Source organism: Chiloscyllium punctatum, chromosome 7 (genome assembly GCF_047496795.1).
Source record: "Chiloscyllium punctatum isolate Juve2018m chromosome 7, sChiPun1.3, whole genome shotgun sequence".
NCBI classification, from domain to species: Eukaryota; Metazoa; Chordata; class Chondrichthyes; order Orectolobiformes; family Hemiscylliidae; genus Chiloscyllium; species Chiloscyllium punctatum.
This window is the reverse complement of record NC_092745.1, coordinates 4,419,345-4,435,551: the sequence shown is the minus strand read 5'-3', so window position 1 is coordinate 4,435,551 and position 16,207 is coordinate 4,419,345. Positions and strand designations below refer to the sequence as shown.

Here is a 16,207-nt window from a genome sequence, read left to right as displayed (position 1 = left end):
AAAAAGGGAAAAGGGAGAAAGGAAGTATGAAAAGGAAGGACGAGACAGAGAGAGAGAGAGAGAGAGAGAAGAGGAAGTGTGAGGGGCTGACGTGGCTCTCTCTGCCTGATGCCATTTACATACTGAGGAACACCCAGTCAGACTCTCACAGACTGCAGCTTTATAAAGCAGAGCCCAGTGAAGGGAGAGTTTATCAGGAACCAGGCACAGGGATAGGAGCCCACACCATGATTTCACACATCCAGCTGATCTGGCCCCTGGCATTCTGTGTCGCAGGTACAAATTTCTCTCTTTCCACCTTGAATCTTTAGCTGCTCTCCATTTCACTCCAATTCCACTGACTTGTGATTGAAGGGAAAATGTTGAAACCAGAGGAATGCTCAGTGTCTCTGACAATCTCTCATTTGACCGGCTCTTTCTGTGACAGTTCTGACTTCACTGTGTTTCTCTCTGACCCCTTAGGTATCAGTGGGGACATCACCATGACCCAGTCTCCCCCGGTGCTGTCAGTGGGACTGGGCCAGACTGCAACCATCACCTGTACGGCCAGTCAAAGCATTAGCAACTACCTTGCTTGGTACCAGCAGCGAGAAGGTCACAAACCCTCTCTCCTGATCTATGATGCAACATCTCGATACACTGGAGTCTCTGACCGATTCACCGGCAGTGGATCAGGGACCAGTTTCACACTGACAATCAAGAATGTTCAGAATGAAGATGTCGCTGACTATTATTGTCAGTACAGCGATTATAGCAGCTCCACTCTACACAGTGATACAAAGCCATACAAAAACCTCAAGACACACAGACCACCTCGTGCCCTGACACATGAATCAGTTATATAAAATGTATAATAATGGACACACAGTCTGAACTGACACGTCCACAATTAGATACAAATGAAACTGAACAAATTACCCCATGCTGGGATTGTCACTGTCCACTACACACTCCAGTCCCTGTGCTGTCCACCACTCACTTGAAGGCCTCAAGTTTCCCTCTTACACTCCATGGCCACGCGTGAAGACCAGCTGCAAGATTTAATATCGAAAAATAAATTTCACACAGCTCCCAAGCCCAACTGGACACAGAGAGAGACAGAGACAGAAAGACACATTAATGAGGAAGAGACAGAGAGGGGCAGAAAGAAGTTGAGAGTGAACGAGAGACTGGGAGAGAGGGAGAGGTTGAGAGTGACGGGGGGAAGCAGAGAGTAGAGGTTTTTGTACAGGCTCTGCACTGGGAGCTCTCACTGTGGTTCACGTTCGGTCCAGGAACCAAGCTCAGACTGAGTAAGTAATCCTCAATCGTCCGTTATTAAACCTGTCAATACTGAAACACACTTTCTAAAATACAGTTGCTGAATTGTTGAAGGTGTTAGAGGGGGGCTACAGTGAATGAAATAGTTGATTGAGGAGCACTGTGTCTAACAGGGTGTCCAGCCGTACCTCTTTAGTCCCATTGCCCCCTTGAAACAGCAAGATCTAAGTCAGTCAGTTTTACTCACCGTGTGGAGGAGCCCTATCCATTTGCAGCCTGTGGTCCCATTCCTGCAGCATAGAGTGAAATCAGTGAGTAACCTCCTGCCAGTCTCAGTGTGACAGACACGGGCAGAGTTTGACGTGAGCTCTAGCTCCCTGTCCCAGTCTCTGAACTCACTGACCTCAGCAGCCGCAGCAGCAGCAGCAGCAGCACAGTGAGACACCGAGCTCCCACCTCCCCCAGCTTTAACTATGCTCAATCACACAATCACGGAATTGATACAGTGCACAAGGAGGCCATTCCCCCCATCCTGTCTGTACTGATTCTCTGAATGAGCAATTTACAGAGTGTCATTCTCCTGCCTTCTCCCTGCCACCCTGCACATTGTTCCTTTTCAAATAACAGTCTCATTCCCTTCGGAATGTTTCAATTGAAGCTGCCTCCACCACACTCTCAGGCAGAGCATTCCACAACTTAACCACTCACTGGCTGAAAATGTTGTTCCCCATCTCACTTTTGTTACTTTCACTAATTACTTTCAATCTGTGGTCTCTTGGTCTCAATCATTTCTCAATTGGGATCATTTTCTCCCTATTTACTCTGTCCAGGCCCCTCCTGGATTTAATTCCTCAAACAAATCTCCTCTCAGTCTTCTCCTAAGAAGACAGTCTCAAATTCTCCAATCAATCTGTATAACTGATGTTCCTCATCCCTGGAATGATCTTCAGGAATATTTTTCGCCATTTCTACAAAGCTTCACCTCCTTCCTGAATTATTCACCTTTTCTATGGCCCTCATGATTTTATAAACATCTATAAGTTCACTTCTCAGACTCTTATGCGTCAGAATAAAAAGTCTCAGATTTTCCAGCCTCTCATAGTCATGGAGTCATACAGCGTGGAAACAGACCTTTCAGTTCAACTTGTCCATGATAACCAGATATCCAAAACTGACCTCATCCTATTAACCAGCATTTGGCTTCCATCCCTCAAAACCCTTCCTATTCATGTACCCATCCCAATGCGTTTTAAATGTTGTAATAGTATCTGCCTCCAATACTTTCTCTGGCAGCTCGATCCAGACACACACCACCCTCTGTGTGACTAGTTACCCCTCAGGTCCCTTTTGAATATTTTGCCTCTCACCTTAAACCTATGCCATCTTGTTTTGGACTCCCTTTCCAAAGGAAAAGGCCTTGGATATACACCCGGTCCATGCCCCTTATGATTGTATAAACATCTATAACGTCACCCCGAAGCCTTAGATGCTGCAGGTAAAATAGGCCCAGTTTCTTCAGCCTATCCCTTTCGCTCAAACCCTCCAATTCCTGTCCATGTTCTTGTAAGTATTTTCTGCAGCTTTTTAAGTTTAACAGCATCCTTACTATTGCGAGGTGATCAGGATTGTTCACATTATTCCCAAAGTGACCTCACTAATCTCCTGTACAGCTGCAACATGATGTCCCAACTCCTATCCTCAAAGCAATGACCAATAAAGGCAAGTGTACCCAACAACTTCTTCATCACCCTGTCTACCTGTGACCCACTTTCAAGTAATAATGCATTTGCATCTTCACTCTGAGGTCTCTTTGTTCAGCAACACTCCACAGGGCCCTACCACTGTATAAGTTCTGCCCTGGGTTGCTTTTCCAAAATGCAACATCCCACAGTTATCTAAACTGAACTCCATTTGGCACACCTCTGCCCATTGCCCCATCTGATGAAGGTCCCGCTGTACCCTGAGATGAATTTCTTTACGATCTCATATCTCATCAATTTTGATATTATCTACAAACTTACTGTAACTCCTATATTCACATCCAAATCATATCTTTAAATGATAAAAGTAGTGAACCCAGCACCAATGTTAGTTGCACACAGCTATTCACAGATATCCAGTCTGAAAAGCAACCTTTTACCACCACTCTCTGTCTCCTCTCTTCAATTTAATTTTTTTTATCCCAGTGGCTCACTCCCCCTGGATCCCATGTGGTCTAACCTTACTAACCAGTCTATCATGTGGAACCTTGTCAAAAACTTTACTGAAGTCCATATAGACTATGTCTACTGTTCTGTCTTCATCAATCTTCTTTGTCACCTCCTCAATCAAATTCAGGAGACATGAGTTCCTATGCATAAAACCACATCGATTATCCAAAGAATGTAAATCCTATCCTACAGAATCCACTGCAACATCTTACCCAGCACTGACATCAGGCTCACTGGTCTATAGTTCCCCTGGCTTTTCCTTACAGTCTTTCTTAAATAATGGCATAACATTAGCCAACCTCTCTGGTTCTCCAGCACCTTACCCATGGTTGTCGGTGATACACATTTCCCAGCAAGGGGCCCAGCAATCTCTTCCCTAGTTTCCCACAATGTTCTGGGATACACATGATCAGGTCCTAGGGTTTACCTTCTACCTTTATGTGTTTTCAGATCTTGAGCGTCTTCTCTCTTGTGTGTGATCTCTTTTCAAGACATCACTATTTTTCCAGATTCCCTAGTTTCTCCACAATAAATACTGACCTGAAATATTTGTTTGGGATCTCACCCATTTCTTGTGTCTTACCAAAATACAGCACTCACATTTATCTGAATTAAACTCCATCTGCCATTCCTCAGCCCCCTGGTCCAGTTGCTCAAGATTCCATTGTATTCTTAGACAGCCTTCTTCGCTGCCAATAATTAGATTAGAGTCTCTACAGTGTGGAAACAGGCCCTTCGGCCCAATAAGTCCACACCGATCCTCCAAAGAGTAACTCACCCAGACCAAATTCCATATTAGTAATGCATCTAACACCATGGGCAATTTAGCATGGCTAATTCACCTGACCTGCACATCTTTGGACCATGGGAGGAAACCAGAACACCCGAAGGAAACCCATGCAGACACAGGGAGAATGTGCAAACTCCACACAGACAGTCATCCAAGGCTGGAATCGAACCTGTGACTCTAGCACTGTGAGGCTGCAGTACTAACCACTGAGCCGCCGTGCTGCCCCACCTGAGCCACCACTGAGCCACCGATGCCACCTGAAAATTCACCTGAACACTCTCTCACAACTCTGGGCTCTTCCTGCCCATTACACTGCTACTATCCCAGTCTATATTCAAAAACTAAAGATCTCCCGCCCATTTATAACAGCTCTATCATATTTGCAGGTCTCTGTAAATTCATGCATTTGTATTCCTCCACATCCTTCCCACTGGGAGGTGACTTGTTGACTACACTTAGGATTCTGTGTTCCTTTGTATTCCTCTCTGACATTCCCTCCTGGCTCCCACAGTTCTGCCAAGTTAGTTTAAACCCTCTCTAATAGCACTAATAAACCACCTCACAAGAGTCTAATGCACTCCCTCAGGGATCCTCTTTCCAGCCCCGCAGTCACCTGTGTTCAACTCCTGATTCTGTTCTCACCTGCGTGCGGCACTGGGAGTAATCCGGAGATTCCTACCTTTGAGTTCCTGCTGCTTATTCCCTCCAGGGCTCCCGAACTTCTGACTGCAGGACCATGTTCCTTTTTCTCCATCCATCACTGGGAACAATGTGGTCTACGACTGCTGCCTGTTCCCCGTCTCCCCTCAGGGTGCTCTGCAGCCGCACAGTGACATCCTTGACCCTGGCACCAGGGAGACAACACACCATCCTGGATTCCCATCTGCAGCTGCACAAACAACTATCGATTGTCCTCACTCTCGAATTTCATCTCAGTATCGCTCTTCCAGGCCCACTTGTGCCCTCCTGTACAGCTGAGCCCCCCACCGTGGTGCCAGGGACTTGGATCTGGCTGCACTATCTAGATGAACCATCATTCTCATCAGGATTCTGAACTGAATCCTGGTTGGAGAGTGGGATGCACTCAGGGGATTCCTGTACTAGCTGCCTGGTCCTTTTGGACTGTCTGCTGCTCCCCCATTCCCTCTTTCCCTGCATACTCTGAAGCTGCAGAGTGACCACATCTAGAAACGTGCTCTCCTCGGAGCTCTCAGCCTCACGGACTCTCCGCACTGACACCAGCTGCTGCTCAAGCTCTGAAACCCAGAGCTCCAACTGCTGTCACTGACCACACTTCCTGCTCTCATGGTATTCCATGAGCTGGGAAGCATTCTGAAGTTCCCACCTAAATGCACACTCTCTCCACTCTTTGTTTATCTGTTGACAATATTCTGATAGTAAACAGCTACAGCAGGGCTCACAGTCCAGTGGGTTCAGTGTTCCAGGGTTTTGGGGAAACTCTCCAGAAGACTTGAAGAAATAGGAGCAGAAATCAGCCATTCAGCCCATTGAATCTGCTCTGCCATTTGATCTTGGCAGATATGCTTCTCACCCCCATTCTCCTGCCGGCTCCACAGGAACTTTCCATCCCTTTAACAATCACGAACCTATCTATCTCTGTCTTAAATACACTCAGTGACTTGGCCTCCACTGCCCTCTGTAGCAATGAGTTCCACAGATTCCCCACCCTCTTGCTGAAGAAATTCCTCATCATATCAGCTCTAAAGGGTCGGCCCTTTATTCTGGGTCTGTGCCTTGGTTACCGAGTCTCTCCTGTTTTTGGAAACATCTTCTCTGTATCCATTCTATCCAGGCCTGTCAGAATTCTGTAAATTTCAATAAGATCCCTCCTCATTCTTCTAAACTCCGTTGAGTACAGACCCAGAGTCCTCCAACACGCCTCATATGACAAGCCCTTCATCCCCAGGATCATTCTTGTAAATCCCTCCAATGCCAGCACATTGTTTCTTAGAACATGGGTCCCAAATCTGTTCACAATATTCCAAATGCAGTCTGACCAGAACCTTACACAGTCCCAGCAGTACATCTCCGCTCTTGTATTCTAGCCCTATTGAAATGAATGCTAGCATTTCATTTGCTTTCCCAAGCACAAACTGGACCTGCCAGTTAACCTGAAGGGAAACCTGAATGAGGTTTGCGCGTTAGATTTCCAAAGGCTTTCCTCATTTAGCAAACAGTCTTTGCATCTCTTCTTCCTCCCAAAGTGCATACCCTTACACTGCAACACATTGTATTCTATCTTCCCCTTCTTTGCCAACTCTCAGAGCCTCTCTAGGACCTTTTTCAGCCTTCCCACTTCCTCAACACTACCTGTCCCTCCACCCATCTCATGTCACCTGCAAACTTAGCAACAATGTGTTCACTTCCTTCATCCAGATTGTTAATGTATGACGTGAATAGTTATGGTCCCAACATTGATGCCTGCAGAACTCTACTCGTCATCAGCTGCCATCTTTCCTTACTCTCTGCTTTATACCAACCTGCCAGTCCCAGTCCTCGGTCCATGCCAGTACATTGCCCCTAACACTATGGGTGCTTATCTTACCTCAAATACCTTCTGGAAATCCAAATACATTACTTCCTCGGACTCTCCTTTATCTGACTGGCTTATTGCCTCCTCTAAGAATTCTAACAGATTTGCCAGGCATGACCTCCCCTTGATGAAACCGTGTTGACTCAGCCCTATTTTACTATTGCACTTCCAAGTCCTCTGCAATTTTATCCCTAACTTGAATTCTAAAATCTTACCAACAACTGAGTCCAGGCTAACTGGCCTATAATGTACCATCTTCTACCTCCCTCTCTTCTTAAACAGGGTTGGTATGTGAGTCATTTTCTTATCCCTTACCCCCACCAAATCTCCACCTCCACACCCAGACTCCATTGATTCCTTAAAGATCATCACCAATGCCTCCACACTCTCCTCAGTGATCGCCTTCAGAACACACTGGTGTCGTTCATCCAGACTGGGTGATTTATCCATATTCAGACCTTTCAGCGTCCCCAGTACCTCCTCCTTAGTAATGGACACTACACTCCCCTCTGCCCCCTGACAGTCTGGAAGCACTGGAACACTACTGGTGTTTTTCATGGTGCAGACTGATGCAAAGTACTGATTCAATTCCTCGGCTATTCCATCATTTCCTACTATTCTTTCTCCAACCTCATTTTCCAGTGGTCCAATTCTATTTTTGCCTCCCTCTTCCTTTTTATATATCTGCTAAAATTCTTGCAATCTTCTTTTGTCTTACTGGCGAGCATACCCCCACATTTCACCTTATTCACCCTTAATGCTTTTTTAGTTATCCTCTATAGGTTTTTAAAGACTTCCTAATTCTCGGACTTCCCACTATTCTCCACCACATTGGATGCCTTTTCTTTTGTTTTTATGCTGTCCTAGACCTCCCTCATCAGCCGTGATTGCCTAGTCCTCCGCTGAGTATGTTTTTTTTTTCTTTTTTGGGATGATTCCTACTCTACTTCCTGAATGACTCCCAGAAACTCTTCTGTTTGCTGCCCCACCATCTTACCTGCTCGGCTCCCCTTCCAATCAACTCTGGCCAGCTCCTTCCTCATGTCTTTGTAGTTCCCTTTACTCAACTGAAATACAGTTCCATTTGATTGTAGCTTCTCCCTCTCAAGCGACAGGGGGATTACCATCATATTATGGTCCCTTATCCACAGGGATACTTTCATCTTAATCAGGTTTGCCTCAATACACATCACTGAATCCAGACCTGCCTGTTCTGTCGTGGCTCAACCACAAGCTGCTCCAAAAACCATCTCGTAGATATTCCTTGAAATCCTTTTCTTTAGACGCACTACCCAGTCCACCCATCCATTGAGGTCTACCCTGACATTTAGTTTATACCTTTTCTGTATCCTGATTGATTTTATTCCCCATACCCTGATTACTGCTTGGAGAACTGGACATAACCTGCATCAGATTCTTTATTGCGGTTCCTCAACTATTCCCACAGATTCTACACCATCTGACTCTCTATCACTTCTTGCTACTGATTGAATTTTATTTCACAAAAACAAAGCAGCTCTTCCCCCTCTGACCATCTGCCTGTCCTTTTGATAGGACATGGAACCATGGATATTTAGTTCCCAGCCGGGATCACCTTACAGCCATGTCAATGTGATACCCACAACATCTTACCTGCCAATTTCAATCTGCACTCCCAGCTCATTGTGTACAGTGTGTGTATTTAAGTACAACACCCTCAGTCCTGCATTGACTGCCCTCCTTCCCATCATTGTCCTCTTATCTGCTGGGCTTGATGTTCGACTCTTGTTCCTTTCTGTACTCTCTGTCCTCGTACGTTTTCTAGAAACTTGAATAACCTCTCCTCAGCCTTCCTCCACTTTAACACGTTTAAATTACTTGGACACTCAATTTACCTCGATTTATGGCATCACTTTGTCTAACCTTTTCGGAATGCTTTGTGCATTTAGTTGCAAAATCTTTAAGTTTGTTCTGTTATTGATTTTCCCTGTACTTCTTTAGTTCCTTTGATATTGAAAAAATCCGTCCCTATCTTTTATTTTCTGATAACAATCAATCCCATCGCTAACCAGCAATCGTACCTTCTCCTTCACCGTCTGTTTTCTCATTTTCCATCCAAGTGAACCAAATTACTTTATCATTGGGTTGACTTCAGGCATGGTGGCTCAGTGGGTAGCACTGCTACCTCATTGCACCAAGGATCCAGATTTAATTCCCGCCTTGGGAAACTATCTGTGTGGTGTTTGCACATTCTCCCTGTGGCTGTGTGGGTTCCCCCAGGTGCTCTGGTTTACTCCCACTGTCCAAGGATGTGCAGGTCAGGTGAATTGGCCGTTCTAAATTGCCGACAGTGTTCGGTGAAATAGTCAGGAGTAAATGTACGGAAGGTTTCTCATTGGGCTGCTGTTCGGAGGGTTGATGTGGACTTGTCAGGCTGAACTACTATTTCCACACTGTAGGGAATCTAATCAGGCCAATATTTATCATTAATCCAACATCATTAATGCTCTTTGATATCATTGCTTCTCGTTGGATCTTGCTGTGTAGAAACTGCTGCCATGTTCCTGACATTGCAACTGTGACTGCTTGTCAAACAAAACTGTCTGTAAATATCTTTGGAAGACCCTGAAATATTAAGGGCTGGATTGATGCCCATATCCCTCTAAACTCTGCCTATTTACATATGCATGCCTTTTAAATGTTGTAATTGTACCAGCCTTCACCACTTCTTCTGGCAGCTCATTCCACACATTTAAAAACCCCTGAATGATAACGTTGCCCCTTAGGTCCCTTTTAAATCTTTCCCCTATCACCTTCAGCTTATGCCCTCCAGTTCTGGACTCCCCCACTCTGGAGAAAAGGTCTTCTCTATTCAGCCTATCTGTGCCCCTCATGATTTTATAAACCTCCATACGGTCACCCATCAACCTACAATGATCCAGGGAAAACAGCCTCAGCATATTCAGCCTCTCCCAATAGCTCAAACCCTCCAACCTTGGCAGCATCCTTGCAAATATTTTCTGAACCATTTTAAGATTCACAACATTTTCCCTACAGCAGGGAGACCAGAATTGCACACAGTATTCCAAAGGTGCCCTCACCAACGTCCTGTACAGCCGCAACAGCTCCCAACTCCAATACTCAATGCACTGACCAAGAAAGGAAAGCAAACCAAATGACTTTGTCACTCCCACCCACCTCCCCCACCCCCGTCCCACCCCCAGCGACCTGCAAATTCACTTTCAGTGAACTATTCTTCTTTTTTTTTGAATGAACTGGGAGTCTTTCAGTTGTGAAAGATGCCATTCCATGGCACTGTTGGATGAAGAGCAGGCAGATCCCCCTGGTGTCCATGATCAATATTTATCCCCCAATCAAAATCACTGAAAATCTATTTCTCTGCTATTTATCATACTGTGTTTGGGATCTCGGTCTGCACAGTCTGCTGGAAAGATCCATTGGGACATCTTGAGTTGGGGACAGGTGCTACACAAATGCAAGTCTTTCTTTAAGATTGAAGTCTCCTGATCCGGACATTCACCCATTGTCTGTGCACTCTCAGCTTCCGGGGGCACGGGGTCATTAGAAGCAGTGACCCAAAGGACACTGAGACTCTTTGCAGTCTCACCCTTGACTTCAGCCCAGCAGTGTGCAGTAAGGTTTGAAATGCAATCTAGAACCTTCTACACAGACACCCCAATGTGACTCTTTCCCGAAGTGTGTGGATCCGATTCTGCTCCATGTTCTCGGATAAAGTTCTCATGATCTGTGGGTGATCGGAGGTTTGTTAAAGAGGGATCGAGCTCCATCCCACTTTCCAGCTCTTGCTCCATAACTCTGGAGGTTTCACTGTTTCAAATGAATATCCAAGTGTTTTCTCAATGTGATGAGTGTTTCTGCCTCTCCCACCCTCTCAGACAGTGAGTCCCACATCCCACCAGCCTCTGGGTGAAAACAAATACCCTCAACTCCCCTCTAATCCTGCCCCCAACTGATTTCAATCTCTCCCCATGGTTATTGCCCTCTGTGCTGGTGGAAATCAGTCCTTCCCACCCACTCTGTCCAGGCCCCTCATCATTTTACACACCACAATCAAATCTCCCCTCACCGCCTCTGTTCCAAAGAAAACACTCCCAGCCTAACCAATCATTCCTCAAAGCTCAAAGTCCCCATTTCAGACAAACTCCTCGTCTGACCCCATCTCTAATGGAATCCCATCCTTCCTGTAATGTGGTGACCAGAACCATACACTGTTCCCTCACTGTGCTCTAACTGGGGTTTTATACAGTTCCAGAATAAACAAACTCCTTGCTTTCGCTGTCAACCAATACTGAGATAAGGGAGGTGATGGTCTAATGGTGTTATTGCTGAACTGTTAATCCAGAGATCCAGATAATGTTCTGGGCACCAGGGTTAGAATCCAGCAGATGGTGGCATTCAAATTCAATCAAAGAAAATCTGGAATTAAGAGTCTAATGACGACCATGAAACCATCGTTGATTTTCAGGAAAAAGCCATCTGATTCCCTAATGTCATTTAGGGAAGGAAACTGCCATCCTTCCCATGTGACCTCAGACCTACAGCAATGTGGTTGACTCTAAACTGCCCTCTCGGTGATTAGCGATGGGCAATAAATGCTGCCAATCCAGCAATGCCCTCATTCCATCAAGAGAAAATGAAGAACAGTTTATCCCATTTGTCTTCTTACCACCTTACTGACCCGCCTAATCACCATAGCCACATCTTCCACCTCCACAAACATTTGACTTGCAGCTTCAAATTGACAAAAGACATTCCTTCATTATCTGAGAAAGAGATAGAAACATCCAAACTAGGAGCAGCAGTAGGCCATTCGGCCGCCAAACCTGCTCCACCATTCAATATAATCATGGCTGATGATCCAACACTGTCCCCTGTTCCTGCTTTCTCCCCAAATTCTTTGATCCCTTTAATCCGAAGAACTAAATCTAATTCTTTATTGAACACATACTGCATCTAATTCCCTGATGCTAATAAAATGGATGAGAATTATTGGGTTGTTGTTTTATGACCAGTATGGACACAATGGGCTGATGGGCCTTTTGGGTCTCTCTGACTCGATGATTCTATTATTATAATTTGTGAATAACTGAGTACCAAAGACTGACCCCTGTGGCACCCTAAGTTGTAATTAACTGTTATTCAGAAAAGGACTCGTTCTTCCTGTCCTGTCTGCCAACCAGTTCCCAATCCATGTCAGTATATGACCCCCAATCCTCTTGTTCATTTGGTCTAGATCTGGAAGACCCACCCTTACTCTTTGGGGGAACAGATTCTGAACAATGTCTGTCTCGTCCTTCGAGAGCTCCCATTGTCTTCACACTGATTTCCCACAATGCTGCTTGTTCCGATCCACTTTTACCAAAACACCACACAGTTGAGTAAAATGAAAACTTTTACACTTGCTCCATGGTTCTCCATTTGCATTCCTGCTCTCAATCTCACTGAATTCTGAGCACTGTCACGAAAATGCTCCCCCATTGACAGCCCTTCCAGCTGCCCACATTCATTTTATAAACAATGGTCCAAAACTGTCCCTTCTCTCTCTGCTGCTTCACCATCACTTTCTCTGGAGCAATTAGGGATGGGTAATAAATACTGGCCCTGCCAATGACACTCACATCCCAAGAAGCAATTTGAATAATACCTGGTCGTTTGTTGGGTTTATTCTGTATTGACTACAAATGTTCAAAAAGATTGTATGCACAGTGAAGGGTTGAATTCCCTTCCAGTGGTAGGAATTAAGATTGTTTCTCTTGTCTTTCAGGCCGTGACAACTCTCAGCCCAAGCTGACCCTTCTGCCTCCCTCCCCGGAGCAGGTCAATGCCAAGGGCACTGCCACCCTGTTGTGCCTTGCCAATCACTTCTATCCCGATGAGCTGGAGGTGCAGTGGAAGAAGGATGGTGCAGTCATTTCGGACGGGGTTCAGACCAGCAATTACCTGCGAGCTTCGGACAGCACCTACAGTGTCAGCAGCCTGCTGACCCTCTCTGGGTCTGACTGGGAGTCCAACGCTCGCTTCTCCTGTGCCCTCACCCACGTGACTCTCCCCTCTCCCCTCAGCAAGAGTATCAGGAGATCAGAATGTGTGTAGAGTGTTTGATACAGTCCACAGAGGAGTCACAACTTTAAATAGAACAGGGCTGAGCTGGCAGGACAAAGGTCATTTTCAGAACTGAATTTCAATTCACTTCCTTCTCAGGATTGCTCAGAGAAACTTCTGAGGTTTGGATGTTAAAGCAGGCCATTGGGGCAGCGGCAAGAGAGCTTTACACTGTGTCAAACCTCATACTGTCCTTGTCCTGGGAGTGTTTGATGGGGACAGGATTGCCTTGTGATGTCAGCTGTACAAACCAATGTGAACCTCAGAAGTCTCTGCTTCAGTAAACCAGATCTCCTTCCTGCTCAGCCTCCAGTTCCAATTTAAGTTTTTATCACTGATTAAAGGGACAGGATTCTCATGTTATTGAGAAAATCTCTCCAAGTGTTTTCCTCAAGCTGCATTGTGGCTGTGAATTTGAGCAGCTTCCTCTGTCTGGGCTTTTAATTCCAGTTTCTTTTTTCTGTCAATGTGAATGTGGAAAAGGGAATAAAGGTGAAGATTAAGTCTCTGTCTCTGCGTGCTTTGGAAATAGCTGACTTCCACCCCAGTTGATTGGCTGAATTTCAGCAGGTCATTGTCACAATTCGTTACTTGGCCTGTCAATCAATTACAATCATCAATCATTTTCAAATGATCCCTTTCGTCAGGAATTTATGTAGATTCCAAAAAAAGAGGAAATTGTTAGGACTCAATAAGTACAATCTGATGTATTCCCTCTTCACTTTGTTGGTCCCTGCCCAGCAGATGGGATCGCACTGTGCATTCTCTGCTGCATGTCGGATGGCCCCTGAAATCATCTTCGGCCAATCACAGACATTGGTGGCTGTGTGCTCTCTCTGAATACTGCCTGTAGGTGTCTCTCTGAGTGTGAGTGTGTTACTCAGAGACACACCACAGACAGCGCACAGTTACACACCCACATTCAGTGAGACACCTGTCCACAGCATGGAGTGGGAGTGTGTTACTCAGTGCTGCCTGTCTCACAGAGTGCGTGTGTTACTGAGTGCAGCCTGTAGGTGTCTCTCTGAGGTATGTGTCTCCGAGCGATGGTTTGAGAACGGGCTTTGTGCTGGGGATTGAAGATCAGGCTTTAATCTTCTCAAATCATGAATGAAAAACAGTTCAGCTGATTCAGTCTGAGATGGCAGCTCCTTCAGATGGCCAAAGTTAAAAAGCACACAACACCAGATGATAGTCAAATAGGTTTATTTGGAAGGAGAAGCTTTCGGAGTGCTGCTCCTTCATTGGGTAGCTGGAAGAGCAGGATCATTGGACACAGAATTTAGAGTAAATTGAGATGACAGCTGAGAAAGGTGAATACTGAGAGTGTAGTCTCGGTAAGTGAGGGATTTCAGAGGCAGTGGGCACTGTGATCCCGAATGTGATGATCAATTCCAAGGTCATTTTTTGAATCCAGGGCCAGAGGAGTCGTGGTTGCCTGCCCAGCCAATGCTGGTTTCCCATAGTCACATTTCAGTGGTAAATTAACCCAAAACTACGTGCAGCAATATTACCCTACAGGGATGGGAGCTGTCTGAGTGAGGGAGGTGAAATTCTTGCAGCCCCAAGAGAGGTTGCGGTGGATTAATGACAGGTGTGACCACCATGAATGTGCCACATTCTCTCCCCCTGCCTCAGCTGCGATGACCCTCAGGTTAAAAGTGCGAATGCTCTGGAATGATGACCACATTCCTGGGTGATGGAGGGAAGGCCAACCTCTCCCAAAGGCAGCACAAGCTGGATCGAAGGGGAAACAAGAGGAAGCATGGGGAGATTGAGGGTGACAGAAGGAGGTGGGGTTGGTTGGAAGGTTGTTATTCAGAGTCAGGTACCTGACTCATCAGTCCTTCTGACACTCCTCTTTTTTTTCTCTTACTTACATGTGGAGAGTCCATGACACTGATCCAGCTCCCTCAGAGCCAGCTCTCAGAATGATCAGAACCCCTGACGTGCCTGTTTTTTTTAACTCCCACACTACCACCCAACTGTGGTCGTGCTTATTTTTCCCCAGCACACATGGTGTGTGTGTGTGTGTGTGCGCGCGCAGGTGCGAGACACATTGAAAGACACCAGGTGTACAAATCTTTATTCAATTTCCACCACCAGGAAGATAGGAAAACACCCAAGCGGCCAGTGAAAAGCACTGCCATTCGCATCAAAGGGCAATGCTGTGTGAGCAAAACAGTGAAGGGTAGGGTAGGGATTAAGACACTTTTTTTTATTTTTTCTTTCTTTTTTTAATATTTTTTAACTCTTGTTCTTTTTTTCTTTTTTTAAACCCCCACACTACCGCCGAACTGCGGTAGTGCTTATTTTTTCCCCAGCACCCATGGTATGTGTGTGTAGGTGCGAGACACAGTGAAAGACACAAAGTGCACGAATCTTTATTCAATTGCCACCACCAGGAAAATAGGAAAACACCCGAGTGGCCACTGACAAACACTGTCCTTCACATCAAAGGGCAATGCTGTGTCATCAAAAAGGTGAAGGGGAGGGTAGGGATTAAATCAAAATAGAGTTGGACGGGGTAATAATACATTCCACTCCCTGCGGTGCCCACCTCTCCCTGAACAACTCCAGGGTGTTGGTGGACACCGCGTGCTCCTTCTCCAAGGACAGCCGGGCTCTAACGTAACCCCGGAAGAGGGGCAAGCAGTCGGCCCTAATGACCCCCTCCACGGCCTGCTGCCTGGAGCTGTTGATGGCCAGTTTGGCCAGGCCCAGGAGCAGACCCACGAGGAGGTCTTCGGACCTGCCCTCCCTCCTCCGTACCGGGTGCCCGAAGATCAGGAGCGTGGGACTGAAGTGCAGCCAGAAACAGAGGAGGAGGTTTTTCAGAAAATCAAAAAGGGAGTGCAAACGCCCACACCCAATATATACATGGTCCATGGACTCCACAGCGCCACAGAACAAGCAGTTGGGCTGGGAGTCCGTGAACCACCGCAATCTGCGGTTGCAGGGGACTGCTGCGTGCAGCACCCTCCACCCCAGATCCCCGAGAGAAAGGGGGAGGACTCCCGCGTAGAGAGCCCTCCACTGGGGATCTCCACCGCCCGGTGGCAAATGGGAACGCCAAGGCGTGTCCGGACGGTGGATGAGTGAGAAGAGGTGGACGGTGTGCAGCAGCAGTCGATACAGGGCCTTCCTTTTTATATCCTTAAAAGACACAAAATTAAAATTCCGGAGGCGGCTCAGGTTGTGGGGCACAGGCTCCCGCGGGAATTACGGGACCTTGGGGCCAATGTGAAATTCCGTCCGGGCCGGGGTGAG

General features: G+C 46.3%; 1 gene segment (V, D, J or C); it reads left to right on the top strand.

Moving 5' to 3' along the window:
• The first annotated feature begins 232 nt into the window (after nucleotides 1-232).
• On the top strand, nucleotides 233-13,440 carry LOC140479385 (Ig kappa chain V region Mem5-like). The segment is given in 4 exon segments: nucleotides 233-276; nucleotides 463-764; nucleotides 1,262-1,292; nucleotides 12,600-13,440. Coding segments are annotated over 3 exon segments (642 nt in total).
• The last annotated feature ends 2,767 nt before the right edge of the window (nucleotides 13,441-16,207 follow it).